This window comes from Saccharomycodes ludwigii, chromosome IV, assembly GCF_020623625.1.
Source record: "Saccharomycodes ludwigii strain NBRC 1722 chromosome IV, whole genome shotgun sequence".
Classification (NCBI taxonomy): domain Eukaryota; kingdom Fungi; phylum Ascomycota; class Saccharomycetes; order Saccharomycodales; family Saccharomycodaceae; genus Saccharomycodes; species Saccharomycodes ludwigii.
In genome coordinates this window covers 534,158-553,477 of record NC_060203.1, presented here as the reverse complement: position 1 = coordinate 553,477, position 19,320 = coordinate 534,158, and the positions used below count along the sequence as shown (strand labels likewise).

Below are 19,320 nucleotides of genomic sequence, written 5' to 3'. Positions count from 1 at the left end.
TATTTGTTTAAGTTTTTTTGTTAACCTATAATTTTTCGGACCTCTGTTTTAATCTTATTATTATCATTATTATTATTTTATTTCAACATCAATAATAGTTTTCCTTAGAATTACATTCTTATTATATTACGAATCAATTCTATAACCTGTATGTGCTAATTCTTCTGTAAATATTTTTTTTTTTTTTTTTTTTTTTTTTTTTTTTTTTAATTTTAACAACACCCTCTTAAAAATTCATTATGTTTGTGGCATTTAAAGGTATGGCATAATAAAATTGGTTTTAAGATATCACCATTTTACGTTGTAAAGCATCTTTCTATTTCCTTTAATCTGCGCCGTGTTTGTCTATTAACTTATTTTTTCGTTATTTCCCGAAGTAAACACAAATTAAGAGGGGGAAAATGTACCTTTTTTTTTTAAAGTTCCACACAAACATTGGTAGGAAAAGATTCCACAATAAATGTTTTATACGCGGCTTTAACACAAATTTAGTTTATTGATTAACCTACATTTCAAGAAAGGTTGATTTCATTAATACATAATTTATTGTACCTGTACACGACAGGACTCATTACCTAAAATAATTACCCGGAAACAATTTTTATTGATTACCGGGCTTTGTGCTATTATTGTTCTCCGGTTTTTTTTTTTTTTTTGGTATTTATTATGATAGCCATGAGTCCGATGCTAAATCTCCGTGGAAATAAAATCGTGTGACAACACCCTTTGAGAAAACCATGAGTGACATGTCCCACAATTATTACTATAATGTAATTTTGTTTTTTTATGTGTTTTATTTTTTTTTTTTCTTACTAAAAATTTTATAAATTTAGTATTTGGTTATGAATTTGAACACATATGTATGCCGAGAAACAGTCGCAGAAGGATAAATATTAATATTAGGCCTTGTAAAAAAGTGGGAATTAGGTAATCATAAAGAAAAAAAAAATAGCCGCTGTTATATTAAAAAAATAATAAAATAGCCCTGCTATATGACCCTCCCTTAAAAAAAAACACTAAAAGACATTTACAAATCTTTAAAAAAGAATATATATAAATAGACAATAAGAAGTTTCACAATTGTAATTTCATTTTTTTTCTCTTTTGTCTCTCTTTTTTCTCTTTTTTTTTTTTTTTTTTTTTTCTATCTCGTTTTTCGACACCTTTTTTTAATTTTATTGTTATTAATATCATTTTTTTTTTCCTTTTTTCTTTTCGCTGCCGCAATTATGTTATTAAATCTAAGATAGGTTACTAAACTGAGTCAAATTCCGAACAGAAAAAATAGAACCCAATACAATTGAAAGAAAAGATACAATTTAATAAAAACCAAATATACAAAAAAAAAAAAAAAAATAGGGAAAAAGAAAAAAATTAATAGCAATAAAAAATCATATAGATTCGATACAAATATATTCATATATGTGTATTTAATTCCATTCATTTCCTCACCTGTACCATTATATTTTTTTTTTTTTCTGAAAAAAGAAAATTCTCACCAAAACAATAAACGCTTATTTCTGTGTTTCTGCGAAACATAGCTAATTTATATATAGTAGCACCAGACATACATCATTATGGGTAATGCGCAGTCTAAAATTGACTTTGATTTAGCCCACCCTATTCAGCCTCACAATTGTAAGGACGATAATGGGGCTTCAAGTTGGTCATCTGGTAAAAATGGGGTCGACAAAAAAAAAAATGTTACAACTGCACAAAATTTATTAAAACGACAACATTTTTCTCTTCAGCCTCAACATTTCAAACAATTATCTAATAATAATAATAATAATAATAATAATAATAATAATAATAATAATAATAATAATGCTGATTCCATGGCTATCTCACCTTCATACTCTGCTACCGAATATACTACGGAACCTTATTACGGTACTGATAAACATAACAACACCAATAATAATAATAAGTACAGAAAAGGTAGTATTACTTCCAAGCTATTTCCTAGTAGAAACACTAGACACACATACACACATGACAATAGTACTGGTGCCAAGTTACTTGATTCAGACATTATTCACAGGAAATTAACTAGAGATAGCGACAATAGTGCTGCTACCACTTCAACTACTAGTAGTTCAGATACCAATAAAGATAGTAATTTATTACATATATGTGACCAGCTCAACCATAAAAATAATAATCAAGAGCAACTAACATTATTTAAAGCTAATTATACTCTCAACCAAAAAGACCCTGACTCCGAAGCCGCAGAAAATCCTGAAAACAAAATGACAAAAGTTGAACATCAACAACAACAGCAATCTCATTTTCTAAGAAAATTGTTACCTCCATTATCTCCCATTACTACAACGACTAACACTACCAACAACCACGAGGTTACTAACAGCAGCAAACTGTTTGCTAATGACTATTCCGGCAACAGTTCCAGTACTACACCCACTCCAAGGAAAAATTCTAACAAGCCAATTCCTTGTGTTATTAACAAGGAACATGTTAGTAGTATCGATCACAACGTATCATTAACTCCATATTTAAATGAAAAATCAGACATACTGGCACCTTTAGAGGTGTTGAGTAATACTATTGCTGATACTGGTATGCCAACAAAAGAAATTCTGTTGGATGAAATAGATGATGATTTGAAACAAAATTTGGCGAGATTATCACTAATGCAGCACCATGAACATGTGATTGGACCTATTAATGACATGAATGAAAAAAGGAAAAGCGATGGTGTTCCATCAACTGGCACAAGACACACTAGTGAAGACATTGGGATATGTCGTACTTTTTCTCAGGATACAGCTGTAAGAAGTTCTATAAGCAGCACGAACAACAGTAACAAAAATAATGACGATATAAATGATGGTACTAAGAACAATGCTTTTGGTAATAGTAAGCAATCTGTTTTAACTGATTTGTTATTATCAAATGATGTGGGAAATACAAGCAAAAACATCAGTACCGATGACACTGTTAAAAGTACTAATAGTGCGAGCTTAAGTAAATACTCATCTCTTGTTAAAGATGAACGTCTTAATAATAAAAATGAAGAAAACAAAAATAAAATACATTCTAACAATGAGTACAACTATGAGTGTTACGAAGACGATTATGATGGGGTCAGTAAATACCTGGACTATTTTGATGATGGATTTTTAGAAAATAAGGATATTATTGTTAATAATATAGTCTTTGAAGATGCAATTAAAAAGTACAATAATAATGAGGGAACACATGATTACGACACCGATAATGAAATTCAGAATGTTAAAAATAATAGTGAATTGAAAAGAAAAGTTTTTACTGGCACTAGCTTATGTGAGAGCACTGAGAAGGGTAAAAGAGTGAGAATGGGTTCTGTTAGTCAAGATAAAATAGATAGCTATAATGTAGCATGTGTAGAACACAAGGAAGTAGATTCTAATGATAACGCAACTGATAAGACTAAAATAGTACCAATCGAACTTAAATGGAAAGACAATTTTGTTGATCCCAAAACAAATCCAATTCTTTATGTTGTGAGTGAAGATTTAGCTTCTGTTTTGCATAACAAAAGAAAAACACGTTTTTTAATGAATTTTGATCCCAAAGATAAAACTTGGGTTGTGCCTGGCTTAAAAGTACCCAATGGGGTGTACAATTTCCATTTTGAAATCAACGGCGAGTGGAAATATTCTAATTACTTTCCTATTGCCACCGATTTTAATGGTAATTTTGTAAACTGGTTTGAATTGGATAACAATGTTAACGTTAATGCTACCAATGTTGAAGAGCTTTGGGAAGAAGAAAAGGAAAAAGAAGAGAAGGGGAAAGAAGGAGGAATTGATATTGTTAACAATCACACTAATTCCACGTTATCAAATAATAATACAATCGGTAAGCCTGATGAGGTGGTACCCAATTGGAAAATGAAATGGCATGAAGAATATGGCCCAGCAAGTATGGAAAATTTGACAAGACCAACTTTGCATACATACCAATCGGCAGAAAGTTACCATATGAGCAGCATTAACCTAACAAAAAGGAAGGAAGAGGAATATAGTAATACTATACCTGCGCTATTTGAACCGTTGATTGTGGAATTGCAAAATAACCTATCATCAGGCTCTGATGTTTTATCCGAACGGACTGAAAGACTGGCTACGGGTCGACATACTTTAGGTAAAATTGATTGGCAGAATGTTTTAGAATACACGCAGGAGGAACTATTTACGGATTTACAAATATTGAGAAACATAGATCAAGAAACAGCTGAAGATTATTTTTTAAATAAATTGAAGATACCTGATTTGCCCGTTTATTTAAACTCTAGTTATTTGAATGAGTTATTTCAAAAGGAGGAAAATGCTGAACAGGAAGGCAGTGTGAATGGGAGTCGGAAATCCAGTTTTGTTCACCATATCATACCACATGTTAATTTAAATCATCTTTTGACCAATAGTATACGGGATGAAGTCATCAGTGTTGGATGTACTACTAGATACCAAGGTAAGTTTATTACGCAGGTGATTTATTCACCATGTAATTATTTAAAAGACATGTGAATATTACAACCTAAACGTGAAAGCTTGGCTATTTGCTGGTATATGGGTTTAAGTCTTGTGGTTTATATAGCATATATTTTAGTAACTAAATTTAGCATATATAATCAAACATTTAATGAACAAATATTACGTTTTTTAACTTTTTTTTTTTTTATTTATTTATTTTCTAATCTTTGGATGGTAGATTCTTGCTGCTATAAAGTATCTATTATGACCAAATCCTAAAGGCATCATTTATGCAGTAAGGCTTGACATAAAGGGGGAAATTGCCAAGAAAAAGAAGCAATAAATTCAGCAAGATTGTACTTTAAAAGTTTAAAAGATTATTTATCAACAATTTTAGTAAGAAAGATTTATATCAAATATTGTGAAATTGGGGTAAATAGCACATTAATGTTCACACTTGTAAGTACTAACCACTTCTCAACTAGAAAATCACAAAACAAAATAATAATGGTGCAAATATGGAAAATTACTACCATATATATATATATATATATAGCTAAAAGGATGAATTAAATAGAAAGGTAAAATTAATATATGACATAACGTTCCACAAACAATTATACGAAAAAAAAAACCAGTCAGACAATTAGCATATTACCGAAGCAAGAATTAAAAAAAAAAATAAAACTAAAATTAAAGAGTGAGAAAAGTTAATTGTAGTAGTAATAAAAGAATAAAAAACTAAAATTTACAACCATATGTTAAATGGGAAAAAAAAAAAATAAGTAAATAAATAAAAAAATATGAAAAAAAAAAAAAAAAAATGCCAAAACTTTAACCTAATTGGAATCTTTAGTTACAGAAATTTTTAGATAATAGGATATTCCTTACATTTTTACCTCTCTCTATATCTTATATGTATCACATTATGGTACAGTTGGTGTTATCACGTATATGATTTTTAGCATGTTGACGTTCTTTACTACGAGTAAACTTATTCTTCTTTCTAATAAATTTATTCTTCTTGAATTTTTGTTTTAGATTTTTACTAGTGGTTTCGTCCATACCGCTTAGAGTCCTCAATACATCAGGTAATGGAGTACTTTTGGACCGCTCTACAACATTCAATGAACCTATAGTGGCAACTTTGGATAATTTCTTTTCTTCTCTGGCATTATGGTCCATATTGTTATTCAAATTATTGGCAGTTATAATATTTTTGTTGTTTTTTAACGGTATTTTATTAATTTTGTTATTGTTGTTATCATTGTCCTTGCCATTAAAGACATTAGTATTACTATTACCAAGGCTGTTCTGAAACGCCCAATCCCCGACACCAACACTTTCAATTGTTCTAATTGACCTATAACCTGTTTGATTCGTATTAGCGTTATATAGTTTAACACCATTTTCCAGTTCGTCATCGTCTGTGTATCCCCCGTTAGCAGAAGCATTGGCACCTAATTTATCATCAGAATACAATCCTACTGGTAGAGTATCTTTAGTAAAAGTGGACTGTTTAGACAAACAATTTTGGTCATCATCTATAAAATAATTGTTAAAATCTTCATTATTCCCGGTAGTGTTTGATGGAAAAAAAGTTTTTATCTCGTCTACGGCTTCTAAATGATCATTACCATTAGGGGCATCAATGTCTTTCTTTTTAGGACTTTTAGATGGTGTAGTTAAATCAACCATCGAATAAAATAATATTTTGGGGCAATATCTATTCATCCCTAAAATATCTTTTAAACTTAGCATTTGTAAATTGTCCATTCTAAAAAATTGATCGTATAATAGCCAGTCATCATCCTGGTTGGCTACAGTTGGATTATTATTCATTTGCCTAATTGCAGTGGATATCTCTCTTGTATCGGGGTTCTGTATTAATATAATTTGTAAAACCAATCTAAACTTACCAAAATCAGCAGATATGGAAATAGAGGGGAAAATTGAACATAGCGAATCATCTTCATTATCGGAACCATCATCGTCATCAAAATTGTATTCTTTATCTATAGCAGCCTCGTCAATGTCTTCATCATCGTAGTCAACCATATCATGACTGGCATCGTATTCTTGTTTAGTATCAGCAACGTCACTTTTATTGTGTAAGTCAGCATCATCTTCTCTTGTATTCACATGCTTCAATTCTGAACCAAAATCCTCATCGGTAGAATATGCATAGCTATTGACCGATTCTGCATCTACATTGATGTCGCTCATCACGGAGGAGATATTTCTCGTATGATTAAGGACTTGCACATCATTGGAAAATACTTGGGAATCGTGTGGCAGAGTATCCTTCTTTTTCAAAGATAAATTCTCGAATTTTTTCTCTAATTGTGGTTGTTGGGATGGGTCTTGTTTATGAATATTAGTGATAGTATGATGGGGAAAATTGAATTCCATTTTCATTATTTTATTATGCAAATCTGTAGTATTATTGTCATGGTTAGTGGATATTATACTGTCATCCTCATCATCATCATCGTCATCATCATCGTCATATTCTTCTGAGTTAATAGATTGTTGCTGTATTAAAACATTATCACCCATATTGATGTCATCTTCTGTGATATTATTTCTATTAGAAATTTGATCTACCTGACCACTATTTGCTATTTTGCTGTTTCTTGGTGACGAGAAGGATTGTGCAATAGAATTTCTATTAGCGGAATTATTATTGTTGTTGTTTGATGTGCTTGTACCAACATAATGATGTTGATCATTAGTATCATTGTTATGGTAAGGGCTTCGCTCTGCCGAACACGAAGCGCTGCTGGTTGAACTACCGGTGCTACTCGAACTGGAACTGGTATTTAAACTATCGCTGCTTGATAAAGATATGTAGCTATTACTATCATCGGGATCAATATTATTATTATGATCTTTTATGGCACTCCCTCCACTATTGCTGTCGTTATTTAATAAATTTTTAGATTCTAAGAAAAATTTGTCGTTGAAATTGTTCAACGGATCCATAATCATGTAATGGTTTTCATGGTTATAGATTCTATCATTTGTGGTTAGTTTTGTGATTTGTATATATTTTAAGTTATTCAATTTGAAATAATCTTTTAAGAAGTTCTCTAAAATAGTAATATCTTGTTGGTAATGAATTTTATCGGGAATACTTACTATGAGTATTTTTTTATTGAATTGGAATTCATCACTGTTTAAATATTCATTTAAAAATCTTTTTAGTAATGTGAATTTTAAAATATTACCTGTGATTTCTTCAAAATTTCCTTTTCGTAGGTTACTCAAATACCAACTCCATAAACCGTTATAATCGTTATCAAAATAATCTTTAACTTTAACAACATGGGAATGATGAGCAGGCATTTCTTTTGCTTTTGCTTTTTTTTTCTTTTTTTTCTTGTTATTATTACTTTTTTATTTATTTACTTTTTTTTTTAGAATAAAGGATGGTAAATATGTTGGGTGCTTCTTAGTTTATTATCTCTTAATTTTATATATATATTATAACTTTGAATACACCAGTGAGTGAAGTTGTCATATCAGAAAAAGTTTTTTTTTTCTTTCTTTCCTTGGTAATGAATTGTCAGAAAGAGAGAAAGATAAATGAAAAAGAGAATGAAAAGTTAAAGCAAAGGTTTTTTTTTTTTCTTTATTTATTTATTTATTTATTTATTTATTTATTTATTTTTATTTACTTTCTATAATTTTAAACTTTATAGTACGTATTATATGCAGATATATACCACTTGTAATGCCACCCTGTTTTTATTTTCTTTCTTTCTTTCTTTCTTTCCATTTTTAATATGAACAGAGAAAATAGTTCAACAGCGGTCTGTGTCGTTGTCTGTGCATTATTCTCCGGTTTTATTATTTTGCAGAATGGACCATCAAAGGCTCTCCCCTTTTTGCCATGTCCAAAGTTGTATTTTTTTTTTAGTTTGGAAAATGGGTGATTGGATGACGTTAAAAATAAAAATAAAAAAAGAGAGCCAAAAGGGAAGAAGACCTGCGGCAGGCGGACAACTGATAAAGTTTTCCTTTCTCATTGTTTGTGTTTGCGCGATTTTATTTTATTTTTTTTTATTTTCTGTTGTACTTTATTTGCTTTTAACCCTCGCCTGTTTTATAAACTAAGCAATCGTTAAGTGAAAATAAAAACAAAAAAATAAAAATAAAAATAAAAATAAAAAAATAAAAAATAAAAAATAAAAAAAACGCGCAAACATAAACAAACAATTGTACAACCATTTTCTACTTATGGAAGTCACCGCTTTTGTTTCTATCTGCACTAATCCACTTCGGCGGCTAAAAAAAAAATTTTTTTTTTAATTGGTGACTGGTCTCAAAACATACATTGCTTCCTTTTTAGGACGGCGGTAAATCTTTTTGAAAAAAATGTTGCTCAATCATTTCAGTCCAAGGTTCGACAAAGTTTAAGCCTATATCATCTACATTATCATTAAACCAATTCAATACATCTGTGTTATTACCGTTCATATTATTATCACCATTACTAATAGTATTACTGCTACTATTTTCTACCATCTTATCAACATTAAATCTGAATTCGGGTACCACTTTACAACACACTGATGTCCGTCTCTCAAAGTTTTCCATGTTTTCATCACACTGTTTATCCTCTACGTTATTAAAAATATTATTTTTTTGTTTGCCGAAGTTTCCCCTTATTATATTATCATTATTATTATTATTATTATTATTATTATCGTTACTCTTGTTGTATATATTACTTGGTATATCGTTATAACTATTAGTACATTCAACTACGTTTGTATCCGGCTTAAATATTTCTTCTTCTTCTTCTTCTTCTTCACTGCTGTTTACAGTGTCAAGGTTATTGTTTTTATACATCTCAGATATTTTCACAACTTTTGGTAGCTTTATCTTTTCCTTCGTGTTTTCATACTTATTCTTTAACTTCATTTCAGTACATAAATACATTAATATCGTGCTGTATCTGGTACATAAATGTAATTCATCAGGTGATGCTTCTCTCAATATAATAGATGTATTTTGTATAATTTGAATAGTTTCTTCAATTGGTATTACACTTAATGTCAAAATATCATGACTATTATTTTTATCCTTACCCAGATTATTATTACCATCATCACTAGCTAATGTTAAACAGCATTTTACCACAAATGCAACCGATCTTACTATCCTGGTGACCCATCTAACTGGCATGTATTTCAATAAATTTAGCTTGTGTATCCTAATCGCACTATTTAATATCTCTTTGGCAGCATTGTAAGCTAGCTCAACATATCTTGCATGCTTAGTAATTTCACTCAACCTTAAAACAGTGTTTGTAACAGAAGGCGCAGAATTAGAAATCTGCAAAGCCAATGAATATATATATAACTGACAATAATAGTAATCGCTAATCAAAGATTCACCATCTAATTTCTTGTTAATCTTGAAAATATACTTTTTGTCACAAAATTTAGATAAATCACAGGCTTTAAAAGTAGAAACTACGTTGCATGGCTTTAGCAAACTTTTGTATCTATTATACCAACTTTCAATTAACGGAGATAATATCCCCAATATCGCTAAGTTGTGCTTTGTATCACTACTATATAATCTTACATCACCACTGTAGATAGACTCGTAGCCTATGTTCATGATTCTCAATAATTCAATCTTCGCTCTCTGTGTAAATGAAAATTTTAAATTACCAGTATTATTCCCAAAACTATTGTTTGTGTGGTGTTTAGAATAACTTGCATCAATATTAGTAGCGGTAGAAGCATCCTCTGTGTTTGAATAATATAAAACTTTTTCATCATTTAAAAACTCACACTTCAAATCATTAATTACATTTTTCTTCAACTTCCCATTCCCCTTCATTTCCTCCAATATTTTATCCCATCTATCCCATGTCTCTTTAGTAAACATAGAATTTATACCGCTGCGTGTATCTGCTCCCAGCCCATCTCCATAAGGGGCATTCCCATCAAAGCTATCCCCATTAAAACTTATCTCATTTAATGATTGTGATAAAATACTTCTTTGATTCATATTCATGGCAATATTAATCTCAGAAATGTGAGTAGCAAGAAATATTTTGGTAGATGAGTTGATAAATCCCATATCTTGTGCCAATCTAACTGCTGAACCGGATAACATCCACGACATTCTATCACTTCGCCTCATCGTACTCAGGCCAGTTAATCCAATACCACCAGTTTCACTGTTTTTGTTTTTGTTTTTGTTTTTGTTTTTCTTTTCGTTCTCGTTTTCGTTTTTGTTACCACCATGCGGTAACTGCGTTCCTGGTTCTTCCACATTGGCATAATCCGACCATCTCCAATGTATAGCCCTTGGGTTCCACTCGGTAAATAATAAAAAAGCCAAAACTGTACCAATCGATCTGGTACTTGCTTCCGCCCAAACCGTCTGCGAGATCAACCGTTGGCAATATATCCATAACCTTTCATGAATCTCAATATTTTTTTTTAATAACAGCTCATATGCCTCCTCCTCCTCCTCCTCTTCTTCTTCTACTCCTCCTTCTCTTCCTTTTCCTGCAGTCAGGAACATCGGCTCATGTATCTCCGTAAATGGGTGATATCTTGATGATATAGTTAAAATGGAACATAACAATAAGGGATATTTGGCTAACTCATCCTCATCTTGTAAATGAATCGGTACGTGAGGAAAATAAGGATGTAACGTCAAGAAAAATAACCTAATCAGGCATCTAGCTTCATATTCAGTTAATATTACGTCTATATATTCAATATCTTTTAATTGCAATGAGGGTTTAGGTCTAACAAAGCGCAATTTATCCACCGGAGGTATTGAAGTTCTATTACAATTATTGTCGCTAGCATCAACTCCACATTGTTTATCAGCATTGTTTTGGTCACTGCTGTTCTTTGTACTGGCATCTTCATAGTAACAGTATTGTTCTTCCTGATTATTGGATTGATTAGTCACAGGATTTATACCATTAATCTGTGTAATAGCATAAAGAGATCCAACAGTTTTACTCGTAATTGTTGGTTGCAAATTGTGTGAAACTACAGAATTATCGCTTGGCAATTTCTTTCTATCTTTATTAGTAAATTTTTCAGCGTGTGGTTCCATTTTCCTCTCAGAGGTTTTCAATTTCGAGTCCTTTTTTTTTAGCGAACTATCCATCCCTTCCCTTGATTCATATTCTTCATATTTGTTCTCTGCGTCAACATAATCCCTAAAATCCTCTTTTGCCACAGAACCAGCGGCTTTGGCTAAAAATTCTAAAGCACCGTGTGTGGTAGAAACTTCAGTATTCAGAATTTGATGTGATTTATCTTCATTATCTGAGTCATTATTGTTCTCATCATGTTCATTAAAATTATCATCCTCAGTTCTTTTTTTATCGTAATGTCTAGTTCCACTGCTATCCTCCGCGTTACCAGCATCTTTTCCAATTTGTTCTCCATCTCCATTTGTCAGTATTGTTGATTTATGTTGATGATAACCACTGATACTATTGAATCTTTCAATAGTAGGTTCTATGACAATAGATCTCCAACTACCTGTGTTGGCTGTATCATTAGTAAAGACTTCATTGTTGTTCCTATGTTTTATTTTCCTTTTTTTCCTTTTTGTGCTTATTGTATCACCACTACCTTGCGTATCAATACATGCATTGTTATTATTATCGTAATTATCAGCTGTATCCATTCTACTATTCTTATATTTGGATGGTTTAGGTCCTCGTTTATGTCTTTCTACAAAAATACATTCTTTGCGTTCCCGTTTGCACCTTCCACAAGGTGGATCATGTGGATTATCTACCGGTCCTAAATCGCATTTGACTTTTCTAGTTCTACAATTCAAACAGGCTTTATATAGCCGCTTGTGCTTAATTTGTTTCTGAGGAATTGTGGATTCTGCTGTAGGTATGGTAACAGGTGGCACCGTAGTGTTATCGGTATTATTTGAGGCGTTATAGGCCTCCATCATGAGTTTTTAAGATTACAATGTCTGTCCTTTTATACAGCTGTTTTTTTTTTTTTTTTTTTTTTTTTTTTTTTGATTTATGAAAAGTCAAAAGGTTAAAGTGTTATAAAAGTCGACGATTAAAAAGGTTAGTATTTCTGAACAAACTGGATAAACTTTTGTGTAAACAGCATTAGTTTTTTTTTATTTTTAAAAAAATATGAAAATCTAAATTTTTGGATAAATATTAATAATAATAATAATGAGTATATAAATATTTCCGTCTAGAACCGAATTTAAAACCAGATGTTGCTGTCGTTAAAACGAACATTCACAAATTTTTGCGTGAAAAAAAAAAAAAAAAAATGTAGTTGAATTCCCGTACTTTTAATTTCATTCTGCGTCAATCGTCTACAAATTCAGCCAATATTCGAGAATTGGTTATTTATTATCTATCAATATAAAGATTCTCAATGCAAGCCAAATTCTAAGAATGGTGTTAAAAATAAATCAAAAATCAAAAATCAAAAGTCAAAAACTACATAAAGTTACATATAAATAATAAAATGGAAACTGTCTATCTTCGGAGATCTATCAAACAAATAGAAAAAAAATTTAAAAAAATTTAAAAATTACAAGAATAAAGGGGGGTGAAAAAAAAAAAAAATTCGATGGGTCTCGATAATTACCTATTATAATCAATTCTATCTCCTGTAACACCAGGATCACCATTTTCGTTGGTATTGTTGTGCCTAGCAGTGCTAATATTAGTAATATTAAATAATGAACCATTGTGCATTTTTAAAATTCTACGGTAAATTTCTTGATCTAATTCATCAATTTCACCAATAATAACATCACTCACATCAGACTCGTCATCTTCAATCTCTTCATCGTAATCAAGATTAACATCTTGTACACTATCTTCTTCATGGCTGTACAGATATCCATCGATATTCTGGTTAACTAATGATCCATTTTTCAACAACAAACTATCCTTACAATAGGTAGTCTTATGTTTCCCATTAATGTTGGCGCCATTCTCGTTTTTGCCATTACCAGTAGAGTTATTGCTGCTACAAACAATTTCTGAAACTTGTGTTGTTAATTCTGTACCATGAAAATGATTATTATTCCGCGAATATATTGTATCAGCATTACCAGAATACAAATTTTCATTAAGTTCATCTTCTAGACCATTTGTTATCAATATAATATCGCCATTTTCGTCAAGTTCAAAGTCCACATCTATGATATTATTACAGTCTCCAGGCTCACATGATTTTTGTATATTTTCAGTTTCATTATATCCATTAATTTCGCACATACTATCCCGACTCAAATCTCCTTTACTGGATAAAACCTTGTTTTCCTCCAAAGAACTGTTATAATCATCTATACTAGACTCATCTGCTACGTAATCATCCGACTCGGCATTAAGTTGTAAACTCTCATCAAGAGACTCACCTGCATAATAATAGTCACCATATGCATCAACATAATATCTTAGAGTACCTTCAGTAACAATGCTACACGTAATATTTTCTACAGGCAGATTATTTTTAATATTATAGTCAACAGAACAAGTAAATTCATCATTGATTGTAATAAATTGATCCTCAAAATAAAATGGATTCTCAAAATTTTGATAGTGATTAAAAGTTTTATTTTCATTGACCTTGTTCAACCCAAATCCAGTACTATCAACTTGATCCTTCCCCTTATAATACATAGCCGGATTATCTTTATCTCCCACCTTCCCAACACTATGATTCCACCTATTATTTTCTAAATCAGGTGCTTCTCTATTTGTTAATGAAGATGAAATACCAAGTGAACCCAGCCTTTTTTTGATAAAGTCAATTTTATAGCATCGGTGCAAAATCACTAAAATGCTCCATATGTAAATAACCATAATGAAGGACAATAAAAGTAAAAAAATTAAAAACCTAACTCTAATTTTAGGAGAAATATCAATATTATAAGCCTCGTTAATGTCACCTCCTAAAGATCCAGTGTCACCACCAAGGCCAGTCTGTTGTGTAGGTCCAGTGGTACCAGTTGCTAAATTAGATTTGGTCGCTAAGGCATTAGAAGTAGATGTCGAAACTGTGTCAGTATTAGAGGATATTATTAAACCATGACTCGAAATAATGCCCAACAACGGAACTCGTGGATTGATTAATGAAGTTATAATTTGTAAGTACTCTTTTGGGTTTTGGTACAAAGAAGAAGCATTGTTTAAAATCATAGCTTGTAACTCATTAACCAGTACTTTTGGGAAGTATACTTCTGCAATTGCTATCGTATACGATGTGTTATCCCAATTCAATGGTACAATATCTTTAACTGTGACATTTAAAAAAGAGACATTATAAAAAGGGTTCGCTAAAGTTTGTGCCACAGCAGCATGCTTGGCGTTACAATTGCTGAAAGTAACATTAGCAGAGGCAAATGCGCTTGTACAATTATTATCATGCACACGGGCTTCTTGCTGTTTCATGGTATCGGGGTCAATTGTTTTGTTTTGAAACGGATATATTAAAATTGACGGCAAAAATGCAAAAAGCTGGGCTGATGAAATAGGATTAGCTACTAAAAAAGGATACGCCCATGTTTTTTTAAACCCAATAGATATTAAAGTATAATCAGATGGTAACTGTGATGGGACCGAATGCGGTAAAATTTCCTGTGGTAAATTAACACTTGTTGGTGTAATATTATTTGTTAATGTAGAAGAAAATGCTTTTGAAGTTTTAGTCCAAATTTCCGTGGGAACCCAATTAGTATTAGAGTTGCCTGTTGTTGATGTCAATGGAAATGTACTCAATGCTACTGAACTCGCAGAATCCTCAACAGTATCAGACCGGACCATATTGCTAGATACTCTTGAAGTAATCTCAGAAATAGCTATATGAGAACTTTCAATAGTTGATGATTCAGTTCGATATATTAAATTGGTGGTGGCTGACACTTTCCCGGCACCGCTACTCGAAGAAATGTCTGTAGTTACACTAAAAGACTGTTTTGGATGGCTGGCAATATTAGTTGATCCTTTAATATTGCCAGTATTACTATATGAGAATCGTTTTGATTCAGATTTTGTGACCAAATCATTTGTAGTTGTCACAAGCGTGGACTTTTTTTGGGTTTTAGTGGAACTTAAAGAATTTAAAAAACTTCCTGCAGATTCTATTGTACTTCGTGTAGTTGTCAGGCTGGTTACAACAGAATTACTTATTAATATCGAATTAATGGTACCTTTCATACTCGCAGTAATAGAACTTTCTCTATGGTAAGTAGATTTTGAAAGTTTGGACGTTTTGGTATTTGCATTAATAATATCTTCAGTAGTATCTGAAAGCGAGTTTGACGGATTGGTATTAGTTATATAGCTTTCCTTAGAGGTACTAATAGATGAGGTAAAAGTTAATAATGGTTTTGTTGTATCTTGAAAAGTTGACTTACTAATATAGCCCAAATTACTCATCCGTGATGTTGACTTACTATTAGTGTCACCAGTTGTGGCTGTAGTGATAATGCTGGTAGTTGATGGCATATTAGTTTTCGATAGAGTTGTCAGTACAATAAAGTCTTCAGAACTGGTGGTTGATAAAAATGTTTTGGTTGATTTTACTGCTCCCTGGATAGATGAATTTGGATAATCCGTGGTTGGAGTAGTTATAAAAAGTGATGAGGATATTTTCGTTGGAAATGTGGTGATAATACTCTGCGCGGCACTAGATATTACAATTTGCGAATTATCCTTAGTAGAGTATGTACTAATATCGGTAAAAATGTTATCAGTGACAATAGTAGAAGTTTCTCCGTTATCAAGCGTTTCAAGTGATGTTCTCAACGTTTCAGCTGGCACAACAGAAGATGCAATATTGGTGATATGCATAGTACTTTTTGTATTATCATCACTCTGGGTATTAGTAACTGTTAAACTGCCGGAATTTTCAATATTTGTGATGATACCCCCAGTAAGACTATTGCTAACACTATTAATATCGAAACTTAAAATGGAAGTCCCTCCTGCAATAGTATAAATAGTTGGAGCGCTAGTTAAAATAGTGGTTAATGGTTTAATTGAAGTTGTTATTTCATTTGTTGGTATAATATTTGTATTAGTATTAATGTTATCTGTATTAATATTAATGGCTGAAGACTCCATTATAAAATTACTAGTTGGAGTAGCAGATTGTATAATATCGCTAATTAAGGTTTGCATGGAAGTAACAGAATTAGTAGTTGATGTTAATAAAGCAGAAAAGGCACCAGCAGCTGAAAATGTACTTGTCGTTAGTGCCGCGCTAGCAATAACCTCAGTGGGCAACTTTGTCTTTGAAGTGTCAACCCTGAAAGTAGTATCAACTAAAAATGTAGCTAGGGAATGTGATGTAGTCCCACTTGCAAATGTAGCTCCATTTCCGTCTTCGCTATCTGGATATTGGGTATTCGGGATTTCTCCAAACGATGATGATGATGGGGTTGTTATTGTTGTTTTTATAGTTAAAAAGGTCTGTTCAGACGGAATTTTTGAATTCAAAGATGAACCAGAAGAACTGGAAACAGATTGAAGGGAACCATCAGTGGTCTGACTAGTACTGGTGTCCACGTGTGAACTTTCACTAGGAATGGATGATGAAGTACTTACCGCTAGTGCAGTGCTAGCAATAACATCAGTGATTGAGCCTGTTTCTAAAGTATCAGCATTGAAAGTGGTATCAACTAAAAATGTAACTAGGGAATGTGATGTAGTCCCACTTGCAAATGTAGCTCCATTTCCGTCTTCGCTATCTGGATATTGGGTATTCGGGATTTCTCCAGACGATGATGATGATGATGACGTTGTTGTTGTTTTCATAACTACCAAGGGCTGGACAAACGGAATTTTTGAATTCAAAGATGAGCTAAAAGAACTGGAAACAGATTGAGGAGAAGCATCAGTGGTCTGACTAGTACTGATGTCCACGTGTGAACTTTCACTAGGAATGGATGATGAAGTACTTACCGCTAGTGCAGTGCTAGCAATAACATCAGTGATTGAGCCTGTTTCTAAAGTATCAGCATTGAAAGTGGTATCAACTAAAAATGTAGCTAGGGAATGTGATGTAGTCCCACTTGCAAATGTAGCTCCATTTCCGTCTTCGCTATCTGGATATTGGGTATTCGGGATTTCTCCAAACGATGATGATGATGGGGTTGTTATTGTTGTTTTTATAGTTAAAAAGGTCTGTTCAGACGGAATTTTTGAATTCAAAGATGAACCAGAAGAACTGGAAACAGATTGAAGGGAACCATCAGTGGTCTGACTAGTACTGGTGTCCACGTGTGAACTTTCACTAGGAATGGATGATGAAGTACTTACCGCTAGTGCAGTGCTAGCAATAACATCAGTGATTGAGCCTGTTTCTAAAGTATCAGCATTGAAAGTGGTATCAACTAAAAATGTAGCTAGGGAATGTGATGTAGTCCCACTTGCAAATGTAGCTCCATTTCCGTCTTCGCTATCTAGATATTGGGTATTCGGGATTTCTCCAAACGATGATGATGATGGGGTTGTTATTGTTGTTTTTATAGTTAAAAAGGTCTGTTCAGACGGAATTTTTGAATTCAAAGATGAACCAGAAGAACTGGAAACAGATTGAAGGGAACCATCAGTGGTCTGACTAGTACTGGTGTCCACGTGTGAACTTTCACTAGGAATGGATGATGAAGTACTTACCGCTAGTGCAGTGCTAGCAATAACATCAGTGATTGAGCCTGTTTCTAAAGTATCAGCATTGAAAGTGGTATCAACTAAAAATGTAACTAGGGAATGTGATGTAGTCCCACTTGCAAATGTAGCTCCATTTCCGTCTTCGCTATCTGGATATTGGGTATTCGGGATTTCTCCAGACGATGATGATGATGATGACGTTGTTGTTGTTTTCATAACTACCAAGGGCTGGACAAACGGAATTTTTGAATTCAAAGATGAACTAGAAGAACCGGAAACAGATTGAGGAGAAGCAGCAGTGGTCTGACTAGTACTGGTGTCCACGTGTGAACTTTCACTAGGAATGACCAATTGCGTTGTTGGTAAGTTGCTGTTACTTCTAAAACTTTTGACAGAATTTGTTAAGGCAAAATTAGAAGTTGAATATGACATATATGAGGAACTGCTTGGAATAACGATACTAGTAGCGTGAAAAGATACTGAGTAATCAGGTACAATAGAGTTTGAAGTGGTCGGTATAGTGGTCAAAGGAGTTGTGATAGAAGTTGAACTATATAATACAGAACTTGGTTCAATTGTTGTAGATGTTAAATCTGAGTCTATAGGGTTAGTTTGTGACAAATACCCCAGAGAGGTAGAAATAGCATTAGGGGTGGACGTATCTTGAAACACTGAAGAAGATGAAATGTGCGAAGTAAAATAGATATCATTTGAGGGAATTATATCATCAGATGTCTGCGAACTACTAACAAAAGCCATTTCTGAGATATCGCTAACATCAATATTGCTATTAGTACTATAGTCAGCGCTGCTGGTTTTATCGCTTGAATTAGAATACATTATAATCTCCTTTTCATTGTTCACATCTCGTTCTAACAATCTAAATTTGGTAACTTGGGTATTGTTATAATCTTTAAGTTTTATAAATTTACTTTCTATGGTCAATTTATTCATTGTGAAGAATTTACAAAAATTTAAAATATTATTTCTAATGAAAAAAAAAAAATTATTCTCATTGTTAAAAATAGAGAATAAGGGTATAAATAAAAAAGCAAAAAATACTAATATTGACAAAAGTGTTATGATTGTTTTCAGTCTTTTCCTGTAGTTTTTTTTTTTTGGTATGGAATGTGACATAATTATGTTTTCTTCTTGTGTATAATATTCCCTCTATCT

At 32.2% G+C, this 19,320-nt stretch overlaps 4 protein-coding genes across 4 annotated transcripts; 1 reads left to right on the top strand and 3 right to left on the bottom strand.

Annotated features, from left to right (window-relative positions):
- Positions 1-1,577: 1,577 nt before the first annotated feature.
- SIP1 (Sip1p) lies at positions 1,578-4,532 on the top strand (the record flags this gene model as incomplete). Its single annotated transcript, XM_046077873.1, has 1 exon — positions 1,578-4,532. The coding sequence occupies one exon, from the start codon at positions 1,578-1,580 to the stop codon at positions 4,530-4,532; it is 2,955 nt and encodes a 984-aa protein (XP_045934266.1).
- Positions 4,533-5,399: 867 nt separating this feature from the next.
- GIS4 (Gis4p) lies at positions 5,400-7,826 on the bottom strand (the record flags this gene model as incomplete). Its single annotated transcript, XM_046077872.1, has 1 exon — positions 5,400-7,826. The coding sequence occupies one exon, from the start codon at positions 7,824-7,826 to the stop codon at positions 5,400-5,402; it is 2,427 nt and encodes an 808-aa protein (XP_045934265.1).
- A 1,002-nt stretch (positions 7,827-8,828) lies between these two features.
- Positions 8,829-12,443, bottom strand: ARO80 (Aro80p; the record flags this gene model as incomplete). The annotated part of the gene is made up of 1 exon (XM_046077871.1): positions 8,829-12,443. One exon carries the CDS (start codon positions 12,441-12,443, stop codon positions 8,829-8,831), a length of 3,615 nt encoding a protein of 1,204 aa, XP_045934264.1.
- Positions 12,444-13,104: 661 nt separating this feature from the next.
- Positions 13,105-19,098, bottom strand: HKR1 (Hkr1p; the record flags this gene model as incomplete). The annotated part of the gene is made up of 2 exons (XM_046077870.1): positions 13,105-16,817; positions 18,246-19,098. The coding sequence occupies 2 exons, from the start codon at positions 19,096-19,098 to the stop codon at positions 13,105-13,107; spliced, it is 4,566 nt and encodes a 1,521-aa protein (XP_045934263.1).
- Between the last annotated feature and the right edge of the window lie 222 nt (positions 19,099-19,320).